We start from the raw sequence: 15995 nt of genomic DNA on the forward strand, positions 1-15995 counted from the left end.
AATTTTGGACACTGATGGGCCATAAATTGCTGCTGTGCAGAAATAGGTGGAATATGGGCATGTTGTGGAAATAAAAGTTTATGTACCGTCACATCATTGGCTTGAGTTCCTGGGGGAGTTTCTGGACTGAATCCAAACCTTGCCCAGCTCAAACCTTCTCTGGCTTAAGCCTTGCACTAAGCAAACCACGTGTGGGCCCTGATTAAACCAGGCTGCTGCATAACTCAGCCTGTAGCACATGAGGGTGCAGTTGTTTAAAAGGGGCTAATCCAGTGCACCCAATTCAAGGTCTGCTCTGCAGAATCAAGACAGTCCAGCAAAAAAAAAAAAAAAAAAAAAAAAAAAAAAAATTCCCCCCTCCTTGATTCTAACATGAATTTGTTAACAAGAAGTGACATGAGAAGAAAAACAGGTCCTAAAACCTCCCAGTTCTTCACTTCTGCTGCACACAGCATGCACCAGATACCCCCATATCTTTGAAGAATAAAAAAAGCAGCCCTGAAAGGGCATGAGCAGCTGGGAAGTGCCTTTTCATCAGTCAATGATGAAAATCAAATCACAGAATCTTTTCCTAGGTTCATAGTGGTAAAGGGTGGATAGAAGTACTGGACACATCTAATGACAGCCTGTGGAGCATGGCCAGCAGCCACCTTTCACAATTCCCACATGATCTCAAAATTCATCATCTGATGGATAGGTTTGTTTATTATTTTGGGACCAGCACGTCCCAGTTTAAGCAGATGTCATCCCTTCCAAACCACGTGCTGTGAACTTTGCAAGGACTTGGAAGGGTAACTGAGAGAGCTTGGGTGATACGGGAATCTAAAGAACTGAAAGCAGATTCAAACATTCTCCTTGTAAATAAAGGTCGTTATGCAGTCTTACAAGGTGCCTTTTGATTGTCACATGAAATCTAGACTATCTAAATGCAAATCTTTTTTTTATTTACTTAAAAGACAAAGATAAATACATTTAGACTGATCATCTGGTCATGGAAGAACCTATCAGATTTATCCATACTTACAAAACCTGATTCATCACTGAAATTTTCTACTTATATGTGGGTGGCTGCTAATACTGGTTTTGTTATGCAAGAATTATAAATATTCTCACTGAGAACTAATGACTTAATTTAGATGCACCAGCAGGATACGAATAGCTCAAGGTTTTCCCAGCACATGAGGAGCAGTGGCCATGCAGAAGGTAATTACCTGGGTCTAGAAATAAGTGGTTTTGAAGAGTGATAGCCCATTAAGGCAGGGACTGCAAAACACCCAAGAGCTCTCAGTAAAAGCACAATTCACCATAGGTGAAGACTTGTGACTGTGGAAGGAAGAGTTATGTGTGCAATAAGAGGCTTTGGAGGTGTTCAGGGTCTTTTTATTCTGATACTGTTTATATGTATATGGAAATATCAGTGCCCTAACTTGGCATCTTTTTAAGATCCAGTAAAAGCAGCCAAAATCAGAATGCTTTAATTTTCTTCCTTGATGCCTTGAAAGCCATGTTATTAAAGTCCAAGTTGCTTACCACCATTCAAGTCCCCTGCAAGTGTATTTTCTAAAAGGGCCTCAAATTCATGGGAGAAGGGGGAAGATAAGTATTTCAAGTCTTAAAAACAACTTGTAGACAATTACCATGCTAAAAACGGGGTCTTTGGACCATCTGCTCATCAGTGATACTTTTCTCCATCCCTCTCTCTGTGAATTTCTCTGTGCTCCCACACTGCCAGGACTGAAGAGACACTTTCACTCCATTTTGCCCCAATCTTTGTGTTAAACTCAAGATCAGCAAGGGGCACTCTCAGAGTGAAAGGAGGAAAAGGAAACATTTACATCATGACCTGAGTCTGGTGGCTGTGAATTTGAACTCTAAGCACATCCACAGACAAAACACCCATTTCTTCCTACTTTAGGCTCACTAGAGGGAGTCAAAATAATTTCTCCAAGCAGTGTCTGGAAAATGTGGGTGAGACTTTGAGAGCTATTACCACTAAACATCCTGCAAGTTCCCCAGATCCCTAAAGTCCTCAGAGAAACTGTCTCTGCATACAAACAAGACACTGAGGACAGACACACAGCATTTGTGAAGGGCTGGAAGTTGCTGGTAGCTTCACTCGCGTGTTCTTTTGGAGACCCACTACACCAGGATTCATTCAGCCCTCTCCTGCTGCTGAAGGCCCAGGACTCTGCCTGCTCTCCCACCACCATCCCTTCATCAAGAAACATGATCCATGGGAGAAACCTCACTCCCTTTGTGTACTGGTGATTAACAAGAGTGATTTCTACTCAAGTGACGCTTACGACAGGCCTTCTTGAACATTATGAAGAACTTGAGTTCTTGAACATCTCAGGCTGGGGCTGAGGCATGTACCTGAAGCTTTTCATTTGCTTAGTTTTGTTTTTCTGCCTTTTTCCAACTTTTGAGGCCTGTGAGGTCCCCGTACCAGGTGGTCAGCAGTGGCACCATGGCCACAAAGCCACTGGGCAGAGCAGCACTGCCAGTTCATGTGTAAGCAGCAGAGCTTATTCTCCTCACAAGGGCACAACCCCACATGCAGCTGACCAGGCTCCTTGGCCAGTTTGTTATGATGCTGATGGGCAAAGCTATTTATGTTCCCTGCTTGCCAGGAGCTCTCTCTGTGCCCCCCCGTGGTTTGTAGTGTAATTTGCTATGAGACTTGTAACACAGGGATGTGCAGACCTCTCCTTACACAGAATAGCAGCATAAATCTCATTTAATGAGCTCTTAAGTGACTAACAGATATCTGTGTGCAGCTACTTGAAGGACAAACCCTACTGGGATAGAAATGGGCACAATGCCATTGCCCTCATGGCTCTTAACCAAAAAGCCCTTTCCAACCACCAATTCCTGCTTCATTCACGCTTTGTTTTTTTATCCTTTATTAGCTCTGCTCTGTCCTCTACAGGCCTTTCAGATCAACTGAACACTGAAACCTCCTCTCAGCATTTGTACTCTGGATTTCTTCACACTTCATTGTATTTTATTTTTGATAACAGAACCTATTCAAGACAGCTTATGCTGAATGGCTTCATTCCCATCCACACCTTCTCTGGATATGATAGTTTCAAGGGAGAACCAGAACAGTTTGGGCTCATTCTTGGTACAGAAATCACAAGGACAGCAGCAACAGGAAGACGCCAGGTTGACTGAACCACAATACTAACTCAGCACTGGTCACTATCAGGTGAAACACTGCACCACTGCCAGCCCCTTCTGCCATTTTCTGTAGGTGTTTTATAACCATATGCCAAGTTTTTGGCATATTTCCTTTTGTATCTCTCATCTTCCAGGCAAGTCAGACCCATGGATGGGTCAGACTGATGACCATTTCCATGAACAGGATCTAATAATGACAGCAAAACCCACCAAACTAAACCACAGATTAAAGCTGGATGCACTTGGCATTTAGTTACACTCAGGGCATGGGGGTTGGGTAGCTGCAGTGAGTCGGAGATTTCCAGATAAAACATCAGTTTTGGGGAAGATGCATATCTATAATGAATTGTTAGCAGACATGCTATTCTGTCAAAATAAAACTCTTTTAATCTTTCACAGGGAATCCTGGGCTATTTAATTGATTAGCAGCTTTCTAATGAGAGGATTAAGTACACAGTAGATAACTCAGATGATTGACAGCTCTGCTGCACCAGCCTAAAATAAGATGCCTCAGTTTTCCCAGCACATGCCAATTAAATGATTAAGTATTGTTTACTGGGACTGGGAGGATTACAAGACAGTAGGTGGATTTATTAGCAGAGAAAGGAAAAACACTCCTACACAAAAGAAAAAGATTATTTTGAATGACTAACAGCCATGCCCCTGCAAAGGATGACTGGAGCTGAGTTATTCACTGCCAGCTTACACCCCAGCCCTTCTCCCTTTTTCAGACCATTTGTCAGTTTATGCAGTTACCTCCAATATGCTCATCATTTCCAGGTGTCTTATGCAGACCATTTTCTGAGTTTATCATGTAGATAGTTGTAAATCCAGCTGCTTGATATTATCACTGGGGAAAAGGCTGGGAACTTAGCTCATTATAGACAGAATCTCACTTCTCTGGAGCAGGAGACCAAGATGTCTTTTAACAAGCAAGAGCTGCTTCATTAGCAGCCTTTTAGTACATGTAGGCACTGAATCAAATCAGCTAAGTACAAGTACCTGAACATGGCAGGGGCAATAACGTGGTTTAGCATCTTGCAGCAAGGACATCCAATTTTACATGAATTAACAATTTATGTGGAGAAGGTTTGGAAGAAAGGGGGAGGAGGGAGATGTTCTTAAATTCACACAATCAGGCTCCATAGTTACTGTGTCTGAACCAGCCACGCTGCTTTAACACAATATGTGCCATTTTTACCAGGCTGGGGGAAAAAAAAAAATCAAGATGCTGAAAAGATTTCCAAATTTATGACCTCTTTACTGCACATTAAATGAGATTACTCCTTAATTTTACAATCTCTTCCTTTGCCTTTTAGGTGACCCTCTAATCATCTGATCTCTGCATGGGAAAAGTTAAATGAGATGTTCTAGTTCAACTAGATGTCGAGAGCAGAAGCTTTGCTCAGATCTTCCCCTGCCCTGTTTCTGTAGGGTTCCTACACAGGTCTGTATGAGTGGCTTTGGCACAGCTGAGGAAAGCAAGAGTTGCCAGTTCTGGGTAAAGCCGCCAGCACTCCCTGCCCTGGGAGCTCTCTCCCCAGTATGCCACCATCACACAGCACTGGATAACGATCCATCTCAGCTGGTTAATTAGAAAGAGCAAGGTCCCTGCCAGACAGGAACCTCTGCAGGTGTGGAGACCACAGAAGCATGTTAACAGAGTAAAATATTTTGGTAATCTGTGGACTTGTGTTTTTAACAGTCTGTCCAGGGCTCAGAGCCCCATCCTGGGATTCTGACAAAAAAAGGAAAGTGTGAGATTTTCATTCTTCTGCAGAGGGCTGTGCACAGCACCTGCTGTGAGACATAAAAGCAGCAGACTGATGCTTCCACTGTTCCTTGGAGCTGTAACAGATAAAGCCATGAATAGGCTGAATTTCAACAAATCAATAAATTCAAGTCCAGAATGTCAAAGAGAAAACTGTGAAAAAGAGATCCTCAGGGATATTAAATACAAAGATATTACCTCTGGCTCTGGAAACCTCTGAGCTCTAGTTTTCAGAGAGGCTGTATCAAGGGAAATATTCTTGCACATCTCCTGCAGCAGCTGCTGTGAGCTGCAGGAGGCTGAAGAGGGGCTGTGGGGAGCTGTGACCCTAAGAGGTTGCAGAGGAACACACTGAGCTAATTACAAAGAGTGGCAAACTCTGTTATCCAGAGTTCAGCAAATATGAATGGCTGGTGAAACTGGTCATCATGGCTAGCAAGGCTAGTGTTGTGTCAAGAAAAAAGCAGCATCTAAATAAACATAAGGAGAATCACTGCAGGATGTACAGTCCTTCAGAGGACAGCCCCAGGATCACAGAGACAGCCCTGCTCCCAGGGCCTGGAGAGCAGTGATGCCCAGACTGACACAGGCTCAGTGTGTCACCTCGCAGGAGCCAGCCTGGGGGTAGAGGTGCCACTTAACTCCAGACTGCTTTGTGACAGTCTGTCCTCCAGATTCCATAAAAAGGGTAGGGCAGCATTAGTCCCATGGAGAGTGCCTGCTGTGCTGCCCAAACACTGTAGCTGTAGGTCACCTGCACTGCAAGCAGTGAGAGTATAAGCAGAGATGGAGATAGCTCCTTCATCAAAGAGCATCAGGCCTTTCTTGAGAGATCCAGCTGTTCTCCCTGCAGTGCCTGTCAAGGATTAGGAGAGGCAGGACAAATTTCAGAAGAGCAATTGCCTTCTCTCCCTGTGCTCAGTGGTGTTGGTCTCCTCACTCCCTGCTCCCACCCTTAGCAGTTCAAATACCTGCCCAGCACCATCTCTGAACTCAGTCAGTCTGGTGCCAAGAACATAAACTCATTTTTTCCTCTCCACTCTCCTTGCATCACACAACTGCTCAACTTTTCTAAGCAATGAATTTCAATATCTCATTACTCTGTCAGTTGCCATAACCAAGTGCCCACAGCTGCGTGGCATTTACTGCTTATTTGTGAGCCAGCTGACAGCACCCTCCTTACCCAGGGGCAGCAAGGATACACATCTATGGGCACCTGCAGAGATCAGGTGTCCCTCCTTTAAAGCTGGAAGGGAACAAACAAACTCTCCCCTGTGCTCCTCTGCACAACCCTCCCACATGTCCCACTGCAAACACGCAGAGTTTTGATGCATATTTAATCTTCTTCTTGTACAACAGGGAAAGAATAGATACTAGCTCTTGGGATTTTATCTAAGAGCTTTTCAGGGTGGAAAAGATCCCAGAATTGGACCCACTGATTTCTTTCCTTAAGCTTGTTATTTTACCAGTTCCCTCCTTCCAAGTCTTTTGATGAAGACTCATCCATGTTATTCCCCATGTAAGGACTTGGCTGGGCTCAGTGCAGGTGTTCAGCTTTCCACAGGCACAGACTGAAAGCAACATCAGTATGTGTTGCCCTTTGATGTGTGGGCCCAGTCCCTCAGGGACCAAATTATTAATATTCACAAGTTAGGTCTGCTTTTCAAAGCTACTTCAAGATTACCAAGGGGTGGATCCTCATTTACCACTTACCTGTGATTTATTTTTATATTGTTTTTGTGAAATTGCACTAAATCTGGTGGATTCTGCCATGCCAACTTGCACACCAGTTTCACTTCTGCTCTAAGAATATCTTTTCCAAAAAAGTAATGAAACCTTTTCTGATGTTTTGACTGTATCAGCATCAGACCAAGTAAACTGAATAACATTTAAACATTTGGATGTTACTACCAGGAAAAATGGTAATACTGACAATAGTCCAATCAGGAAACGTGAAGCATGAATTCACAGACTTACCATTTTTGTCAGCTCTTCTGAAAATCTAGAATTGAAAGAGAAAGAGAGAAACATGTTTACTATGTTGTCCAACACGAGGGAGTGAAGCCCTTTGCACCAGGACCACGTTCAGCCCCGCCCCCACAGGACAGGTTCAAGCGCTCCAACCCCTCAAGACCCAATTCAGGTGCTTCACTGAGCTCACCCTTTCCAAGACTCAGCTGATCTCCCCCAGAGCAACTTGATGGACAACCACTGCCAGGTACAGTACCAGCATGCTTGCCTCTGGGATAACTGGTGGAAATGCTTTCAGCCCTCCAGCACCTCCCTCACTTAAGAAAGCTGAAACCATGGATCCAACACCAGAAAAATACACACTAAAAAAAAATTACAACAGCCGTGCAGCCAGTCCAGACAATTTCTCTGGAGTCAATAAAATCTCTTAAACCAAGTTTCACAGCTCTGCACTTCTGAAAGAAAAATTATTTACAACAATTTTTTAAAAAGCAAGTCTCCTGCGTGGGAAGGAGATTATATTTAGACTTAAAACTACAGTGTAGAGGAACAGCCCACAGAGAGGAATCAAATAGCCATTTCAGAAGGAAAAAAATTGCAATAATGTGTAGTATTGTAGAACTTGCTGGGGAGAAGGAGGGCAGAAACAACTGCTATTTTTCTCACTGGCCTCCTCTGAGGAACAGTCCCCTAATACTGATACCAAAATCAGCTGGTCACTTCGGGGGTCCTTCCTCTAATCGAGTGTTGGGTAAGCAGAGTTTTTATCATACACACTGGTTACACGTTCATTAGCTGTCCTCACTTACTTGATGCATATGGTTGCTTTATTTTACATATTCACACCCTTATCAGAAGTTCTCATACGGATCTTTGGGGTCTGTCTTCAATGTTTGATGTCATTTTTAGGTGGCTGTTCCTCATCCCCCACTTTTGACTTAAATGCAATATCTTTGTTTTGCATAACTTCTTCTTTGTCAGCCTTTCAGAGCTGAGCTGGCATCCTTCTTGTGTCTTGCATGACTTCTGTGTGCCTAAGTTACATCCTTCATCTACTTCTCCAGGGCTGCGCTGTTCTACTCTACTGTCTTTGCCAACACAATGCAATTAATAGCAAAAGGCCTGTGTGAAGGCTGGAACCTTACAGGTTCCTGCCGAAAATGGCCACTACCACAGGTCATAAATTACCAAAAAATTAACATGGGCAGAAAAGGTAAAATATTGTCATCATCTCTTCAGGCCTGACCCTATTAATTTGAGCAAGAGCAGAGATTTTAGTTGTACAAAGAAATTTCCCTGAGGAGGGAATAAAAGCACCAGCAAGACAGATCAGAGTCAGCCGTAAAATAGAATCTCATATTTTCTGGGTCACAAAACCATTAAAAAAATAAAATATCAGAAGAGAAACTGCTGCACAAAACAAGAACCCCAAGAGACAAATTGAATTGCAGAATATGCTATTTCACTGAATATGGCTTAATTAAGGAACATTAATCATTCTTTTGTCCAAAGTTCTTGTGAGGCTATGCAGCCTGGGGCAGAGTCAAAGCAGGACTTTCTGGTGTACTTCAGCAGAGGCAAAACCCCTCTGCCTGAGCCAAACCAAAGTGTTGGGAGTCATGGAAACTGCCTACAAGGGTTACAGGCTTGTGACCACATCAAAACTCCTCTTGTGCTGACCTCCATTTTTTTAGAGCAATTAGAAATTTCTTGGGGGGGGGAAATCCTACCTCTCTCCATACTTACAGATTTCACTGAAGTTAAATATGGCTTTTAAAAGGCCAGCCAGTCATGTCTTGTCTATGGGAAGAAGGAATAAATCCCAGCAGGATCCCAGCAAGCTGTGTGGCTTTAGCACATAGCCCTCACCTGTGCTCAGTATGCCCTGCCCACTGCATGAGATATTCCTCTTTTCATGGCTTGGACACCCCAAATCCTCACTCCTCATGAGCACCTCCAGATGATGTACTTCTCTTTCTGGATGTTGGTTATTTCTGGGCTTTTTCTTTCATCAATGCATCCTTCTGTTGCTCTTCCCACTGCTTTGAAACCAAGGTATTACAGCCAGTCTAACACAGAAGCAGCAATGCCTGTTTTAAGGTCCCTTGAGAGATCACCATCCCACTAAGCACAGCTGGCAGAGGGAGAATGGAAAGGCAAAACCAATAGGTAAAATGTAGGTTAAAAAGGGAGAAAGGCTCAACCTGCCATGTTCTGCTCCACACAGCTGTTAACCTTGCAAGGAATACTTGGAGCAACAGGAAAAAAAATAAATTAAGAAATGGAAGAAATGTTTAGAAATTGAAGTATTTTTATCCAGCTCCACTAAGTGAACATTTTAGGGCTTTAACTCTCCCAGATACTCCCTAAAGTATGACTATTTGTAAATGAACGTGTTGATGAAAGATCACATCGGCTCTGTTACTTATCAAAGTTTATTCTACAGGACCAAGCTGCTTGGTTTTGTAATTGCTAATAAGCAGGATTTATTCTTTCAACTTAATTGAACCACCTACAATTTGCACACATAAAAAAAATTAAACTGGGACACCTGGAGGGAAAAAACAATTTAAGACAAAGTCATCTGTCAGCACAGGCAGGCACTGCATCAAGGTATGAACACTGGAATGAGCATCGGGAGGCTGATAAAGATGTAATATAGTCTGTGATAGCTTGGCAGCGCTGCCAAAAATGCTGCTGCTGTGAAGACCCAGGATTTATGTTCTAGGTCAGCAAAGAAGAGTGCCCTCCCCCACACAGCCCAAAGACACCCTCTGCTCAGGTCTTGGATTAGTTGTTCCACTGCGGGAAGGAGGTGGGGGGCTTTCCATAAGGGAAAGGTGTAAGATCTGGGGATGGAAGGGAAACCACAGCCCCCCACAGCTCCCCTATGGGCCAGAAAGCAAACCCACAAAGGTGCCCGGCTCCCAGGGAGCCAGGGGCAGGGACAGCTCCCACCAGCTCCAGAAGAAGGGGATACAAGTCAGGATGCTGCGTCATCTCCAGCACAGAGGCTGCAAAGCCCATCCAACCCGCAGCCGCTCTGCAGGCTCCCAGCAGCTCCATTGCTGACATCCTCACTCAGCAGCAAAGTCACTTAGACTTAGTCAAGCAGCAGCCCTGGAGGTCAGCGAGAGAGGAGGTAATGAAATATGGATGGAGAAGTGCCCTGTCCTGCCAGGCCCCAGCAGCAATTGCCTTCCTGTGCCTGCACCCAGCCGAGGAACATCCCCACGGGCACGGGGCTCACGGAACAGGAGCCGCCGCGCTGCTCAGCCTGACCAGGGATGCTCTTTCTGCTCCATCACCTCCAGTTCTCCAACCGTCGGGACAACGCACGGATTTCAGATGGTAAATGAGAAATTATCCACTTCCAAGTACTGCAGCAACCATGTCCCCCATCAGCTGTGCTTTGAGGCTGTTAAGCAAAGCTCCTGAAGCACAGGCTAAGTCACACAGTGAGCCCACAGGATGCCCACAATATGGGCATTAAGCCATTTAATAGGATTTATACAGGCAATGCATGCAGTTTTCTGCCTGTGCGTACTTAACCCATTTACCAGAGGTTTAGATGAATATAAACACTATTTTCTCTAGAGCAAAGAACTTGTGTCAAGATTTCCAACAGGTTTTCTCTAAATATATGTTTTTGCTGTACTCTCAAATGGCTACTACAGATATTTGACTGCCAGAAGTAAGCAATTCAAAACTCTGGTGGTAATAATAAACTTGAAAACAAAATGATGGCTTCAAATTTAAAACATTTAGTTCTGCCTTCTCAAAGCTCCTGGATGAGAACATGCCACACTGGAGGCTGCTTAATGAAGGTTTTCTCACAAGTTTTATTACATTCACAAAAGCACTCCCCTAAGAAGCCCAAGAATTATTACAGGTTTGTGGAGTTTATTATCCCTTCACCAGGTTAATATGATGTTGATTTAAAATAGAATGCAGCAGAGCTGAAATTTTGTTTTTCACCATAATCTGGGTGCAGAATTGAGGACAAACATAATCATGTCTCATGCATGAGGAAAGCCTATGGATGAGAAGGCATCCAGAGACCCACAAAGACCTAAAAAAATTATTAATCCTCTTACTATATTCCTGCATTCCGTTCTTTCTTTCTGCTCCTCGCCCTACAGGTCTTGACACTTCCTTTGGAGAAAAGGTTTTACATCAGGTATGGCCTTTAGTTCTCTAACTTGAGGTATCAGAAGGAATTTCCTTTCCTACAGCCTCACTCTGTTGCTCCTTCTGGCAATAATGTGAGAAAATAACGAATGAATGTCACTTTGGACTATCTTCTTAGACATTCTCAGGCTAATGAGCATTCCCTGTGCAAGGAGAAAGGCTTCATTTTGGTGTTTCAGTAAGGAATATGCCATTGGTGTGGAAATACTGTCCCATCTGCAGTGGTTCCCCACAAAACAAGGCTGCTGCAGAACTCCAGGTCTCTGGGCATTTTTGCACTTCAAAGCAATCTTTCTTCTTTTTCCCTTCTTCCCCAAGAGAAGAGCAGCTGACACCATGTCCCAGCCTCTGCTTTCACTCCTACCTTCTCTTTAGACTTTACCTAGCTGTCCTAAATAAAAGTTGCACAAGAAAGGTAAGAGTTGCATCTGATGTTCTGACCTGCTGATGTTCAGCACTAGAAGTTACTTTTCCGTTCAGCTTCATTTCAAGCACCCATTTCCAAAGCCCTGAAGATCAGAGGAGAGCAGGATGGACTCTCCTGTGTGATTATGTACCTTGCAGTGAGCAACTCCTGAACGAAGAGAGCCTGGCCTGCCCTGGCCCTCCTCTCCAGCTGTGCCTGCAGGCACGTCTCAAGGGAGAAATATCAAACCATAGATTTCACAAAGAGAGGATTAAGGAGGAGGAAAATAGCCCTCTGAAATAGTTCACTCAAAGTGAGAAGGTAAACAAGGACAAACGAAGGGGAATGAACCAACCTTAAAAAAAAAAATCCCAACAAACAAAATGAAAACAGAAGGAAAAAGATCAAAACAGAAGAGATTGAGAAGGGATTCCTGGGATTCCTGTGGCTGCAAGAGCCTTGCTATTAAGAACTGCATTGGAAATCCTGTTGTTGACAAAACAGTTGGAAAACTGGCGGTTCTGGATCTATGTTTGGAAATGCACCATTGGCACAAATCAAACTCTCTGTATCTTCTATCCAGACACCTCACTCAATCCCATGGGGCTGAAGAAGCACAAACAAGGTTTGGCCACATAAGAGAGGGTGAAAGAGAAGCCATAAGAAGGAGAGATGGATTTGAAATTATCTTTCTGACCCTGTCAAAGAATAAAAAAGTCAGATCTGGGTCAAAATTAGTTTTTAGCAAAATACAGGGTAGATAAAGCAGAAAGCTTCATCTGACCTGCAATGAATGGAACTGTATTCTTCAGGAGTGTTTAAAATAAAGCCAAAAATCAATGCATTTAGTCCCCATCGGCAAGAAAGGAGGCAGGGAGGCCAGTGCTGCTTGGGGCTCACAGTCCTGCCGTGGGGATGCTCACCCATAGCCAAGGCTGATCCCTACTTTAGATGCCAAGCAGGAGATGAGCTGTGAACCAGATGGAGCATCTTCACTTGCAGCTGCTGTGACTGGCCAGGCCTCACATGCTCTGGAGTTCACACCTCTGCTGTCAACACAGGCTTTTGGCAGTGACAGGAAGGCAGGAAGAGATGAGCAAGGACAGTTTGTCAGCCAGCTCTGAAGTACTCCCAGACAGAACAATACCTGCCCAGACATTTCCTATGCCTTGAGAGGTATCCACCTCAGCTCTGTATTGCACGTGCACTCATCCACGCTCAGCAAATCCGATCTCACACTGGCTTAGCCACAGAGAATATACACCCACATAATACATCCTCCTTTTCATAAGTGTTGTGACATTGAGGATTTTTTCTTGACTGGAAATGCCACCATCTCCACATGTGGATTGGAGCAGCACTGTGACAGTTTTTAATAAAGGGAGTTTGTCCTCATGGGTGCAGAAAGCATTGGATATCCAGTGTCCACCCACAGTGTCTGGTGTGAGTCGGAATACCTGCAGCAGATTGCACATGCTGCCAGCCCTGAGCCTTGGGCTCTTGCAGCTGGAGCAGACCCAGAGAAGGCACCTGAGGGTGGGCACAGGATGGGTACAGACCCCTTGCTCAATCCCAACCCCTTATGATGATTTGACCAATGTCGTAAGAGCTGACCATTCAATTCAAAGTGATGTTTTCCTGGTTCCTAGAGTGACACATCACCTCCACTTGTTCCACCATCACTAAAGAGCATCCCTCATTCCATGGTTTTACTTGCTGCCTATTTTTGGTAATGCTTAGGACTTAAGTATCTTCATTAGATTTTTACCAGGGTTCTGGTAAAAATCTGCAACTTCAGCTACTTTTACATTTGGAAACCTATAGCTTTGAGTTGAACTAGTAAACATAATTCAACCTTTTTTAATCCTTTACCTAAAAGGCCAGAGGCAAAATAAAAGAAAAACATCGAAGCCAGCCCAAAGTTAAGATTCATCTTCCAAGTGGCAGTAGCCAGGTTGTTGGCAGAAGACATCTTACCCCCTTGTTGCGTTTTGTTGTTCTTCAGCCCTCAGTTTTGCCCCACAACACCACAGCTGTGTCTCTTTGGTGGAAAGAACACAGGGAACTTTGTTCTGACACACCAGCCACTCTCATGGAGGAGTCAGAACAAGAACACTGGGGATGGATGAATTAAAAGGAAGCCAGAAGAGGAAGACGTGACTAAGATACTATTAGTGTCAGAGCCATTTTATCTAATTCATAACCAAACCCAAGCTTTCCCCTCCTCCCCCAGCCCCCAAGGACCTGCCTACATAGCACACCAGCTCATGAAAACGTGTTAGCTAAACATAAAATCTTACAGGTCTTTTGCTTCATCCTCCCCCACCGAGAAGCTGCACTGCTGCGTGGCTGGGACTCACTGCTTCCCCAGCACATCCATCAGCAAAAATGTGAAGAGTTAGATGGAAAACAGGTTACCATCCTTGAGCGTTCAGCGGGCTGCCTGTTACTTTCATGCTAATGTGTGAAAATTAAGCTAAATACGTGTTCCTGTGTTTAAACCCTTTGTATGAAAGGGGGGTCTTGCAGTGCACTTGAAGAGCCCATTACAGGGAAGCTACAGCTTCAATTGGCATTCCTATTGTGCCCGGAGAAAAAGGAAAAAATTAAGTTCTAAGGAAGGAGGGGAAAAAGAAACCCTAAACCCTCAAATCTTACATTTCCAGAATGCATTTCTACTTTCAGCAGGTGAGAAAGGGCTCCCAGTACCATTGTGAAAGGGAAAAATGATCAGGAGCTGCACACCCAGCTCTATTGTACTTCCCACTGAAATAATACAATGCTCTACTGTGTTTCCCATTCTGAAAGTTCATGTCTCTTTTCCTAAGCTCAAACCTCAAAGTGGAAAAAAAATCACTTAAAGATAGTAAAATCGAATGGATAAGATATCATTTTGGTGGCAAAACACTCCTAACTAAAGAAACCTCATACATAAATTTAATGTATGAATTTTGCTTCCTAATTGCATTTATGCTCTGAAACTCAGATTTCCAAATTGTTGTGAAATTTTGGCAATTTCAGGGCAGATTGAAAAACAAAACAAACCAAAACAATCCAACAAAAATTGGGAAAAACCCCAGGAACTCCCCCCCGAACAAGTTAACTTAAAAGACATAATGGTGTGAGTTGCACTCATCCTCTGTTTTCCCTGGAAGCTCATTCCCCCAGCCTGCAGCTGCCCCCTGCCAGCCCCTTCCACTCGGCAGGGTCATCCTTCAAGTGCTCTGCGCTCTGACCTGCTTTTGGTAACCCACTGGAGACAATGGTGCCTCAGGGAACCAAAACGCCTTTCAGCTCAGGGTGCTCAGGGATGGAATGAGTTTCGGACTCTCCAGCCCATGGCAATGCCTACGGGTTCAGCAAATTATTTGCAAAATGCAAGGGCTTGCCTGGAAGAGCTACTACTGCCTATCCTATCTGTGAGAGAGCATGAGTTATCCTTTACTACAGCCAATGCCTCCGTAGTTTATTTTTGCTTTCACTACTTTTTTTTTTTTTTTTTTTTTTTTTTTTAGCTAGGAGATAGCAAAACAGAGGATCTATGTGTTTAATTACTGGATACTGCAGAAATACTGTAATTACACCATTTGCACTCTGGCTGATTCCACCCCATTCTCCCAATTGATTTAAGTGCAAACAGCCTTGTTAGCTCCCTAATCAGAAAGTCTAAAAATACAGCAATCGAGGCACTAAGCACATCCCTACCAGTCCCCCCAAACCAGGATTAAGGATCTACAGAGCATCCTCATCCCAGCTGGTCGAGGGGATGCAGGACCTGGGAAAAAGGCTGCAGAACCTGGGGTGCACACCCACGCTCAGCCTGTTCAGAGCGTGCAGGAAACAGGGTGCACCCCAGTGCCCAGCCAGCCCAGAGAGTTCAGGATCCTGGCAAGGAGGTGAAGGATACAAGCTACATCTCCATGCCCAGCCTGTAAAAAAAAGGTGCGGGACTCAGGAATGGAGGTACAGGATCCAGGACTGCACCCCATGCCCAGCCCAGTGCAGAATATGCAGAAGCAAGGTGCAGCTTCTTCCCAGCTGTCCCAGAGAGTGCAGGGCAAGGGGACATGGGACCCAGGCTGCCCTGACAATCTAGTAGGTGCAGCATCTGGACAAGTGGGTGCCAGACCCGGGCTGCAACCTCCTGCCCCAGGCAGTGCAGGAGGATCTGGAAAGGGGTTGCTGATTCTGGACACCCCTATGTCCAACCAGCCCGAGAGATGCAGGACCTGCTCCGCATGCCATTCCCAGAATCCGAGAAATAACCCTGATGCCAAGCTGTTCGCGGGATGCAGGTCCGGGGTGCACCCCGTGCCCGTGCAGCCTGTGCTTGCAGGGAAGCAGAGAAGCCGGGCTGCAGCCTCTTGCCCAGCTGGTCCGGGAGATGCTGGACCTGGGAAATACCGGCGGATCCCGAGGGGCTTGAGTGGGTGCGGGACAAGGGCAAGAGGATGCTGGACACCCAGCCCCACCCAA

General features: G+C 44.7%; 1 protein-coding gene across 1 annotated transcript in view; it reads right to left on the reverse strand.

Moving 5' to 3' along the window:
* Positions 1–15995, reverse strand: part of NECAB2 (N-terminal EF-hand calcium binding protein 2) — a 92346-nt gene that overhangs the window by 59482 nt on the left and 16869 nt on the right. The window contains exon 3 of the mRNA XM_017740820.1: positions 6929–6953. Within this exon, the coding sequence (XP_017596309.1) occupies positions 6929–6953 (25 nt within the window). The remainder of the gene's footprint in view (positions 1–6928; positions 6954–15995) is intronic.

This window comes from Corvus brachyrhynchos, unplaced genomic scaffold (genome assembly GCF_000691975.1).
Source record: "Corvus brachyrhynchos isolate BGI_N302 unplaced genomic scaffold, ASM69197v1 scaffold26, whole genome shotgun sequence".
Lineage (NCBI taxonomy): Eukaryota > Metazoa > Chordata > Aves > Passeriformes > Corvidae > Corvus > Corvus brachyrhynchos.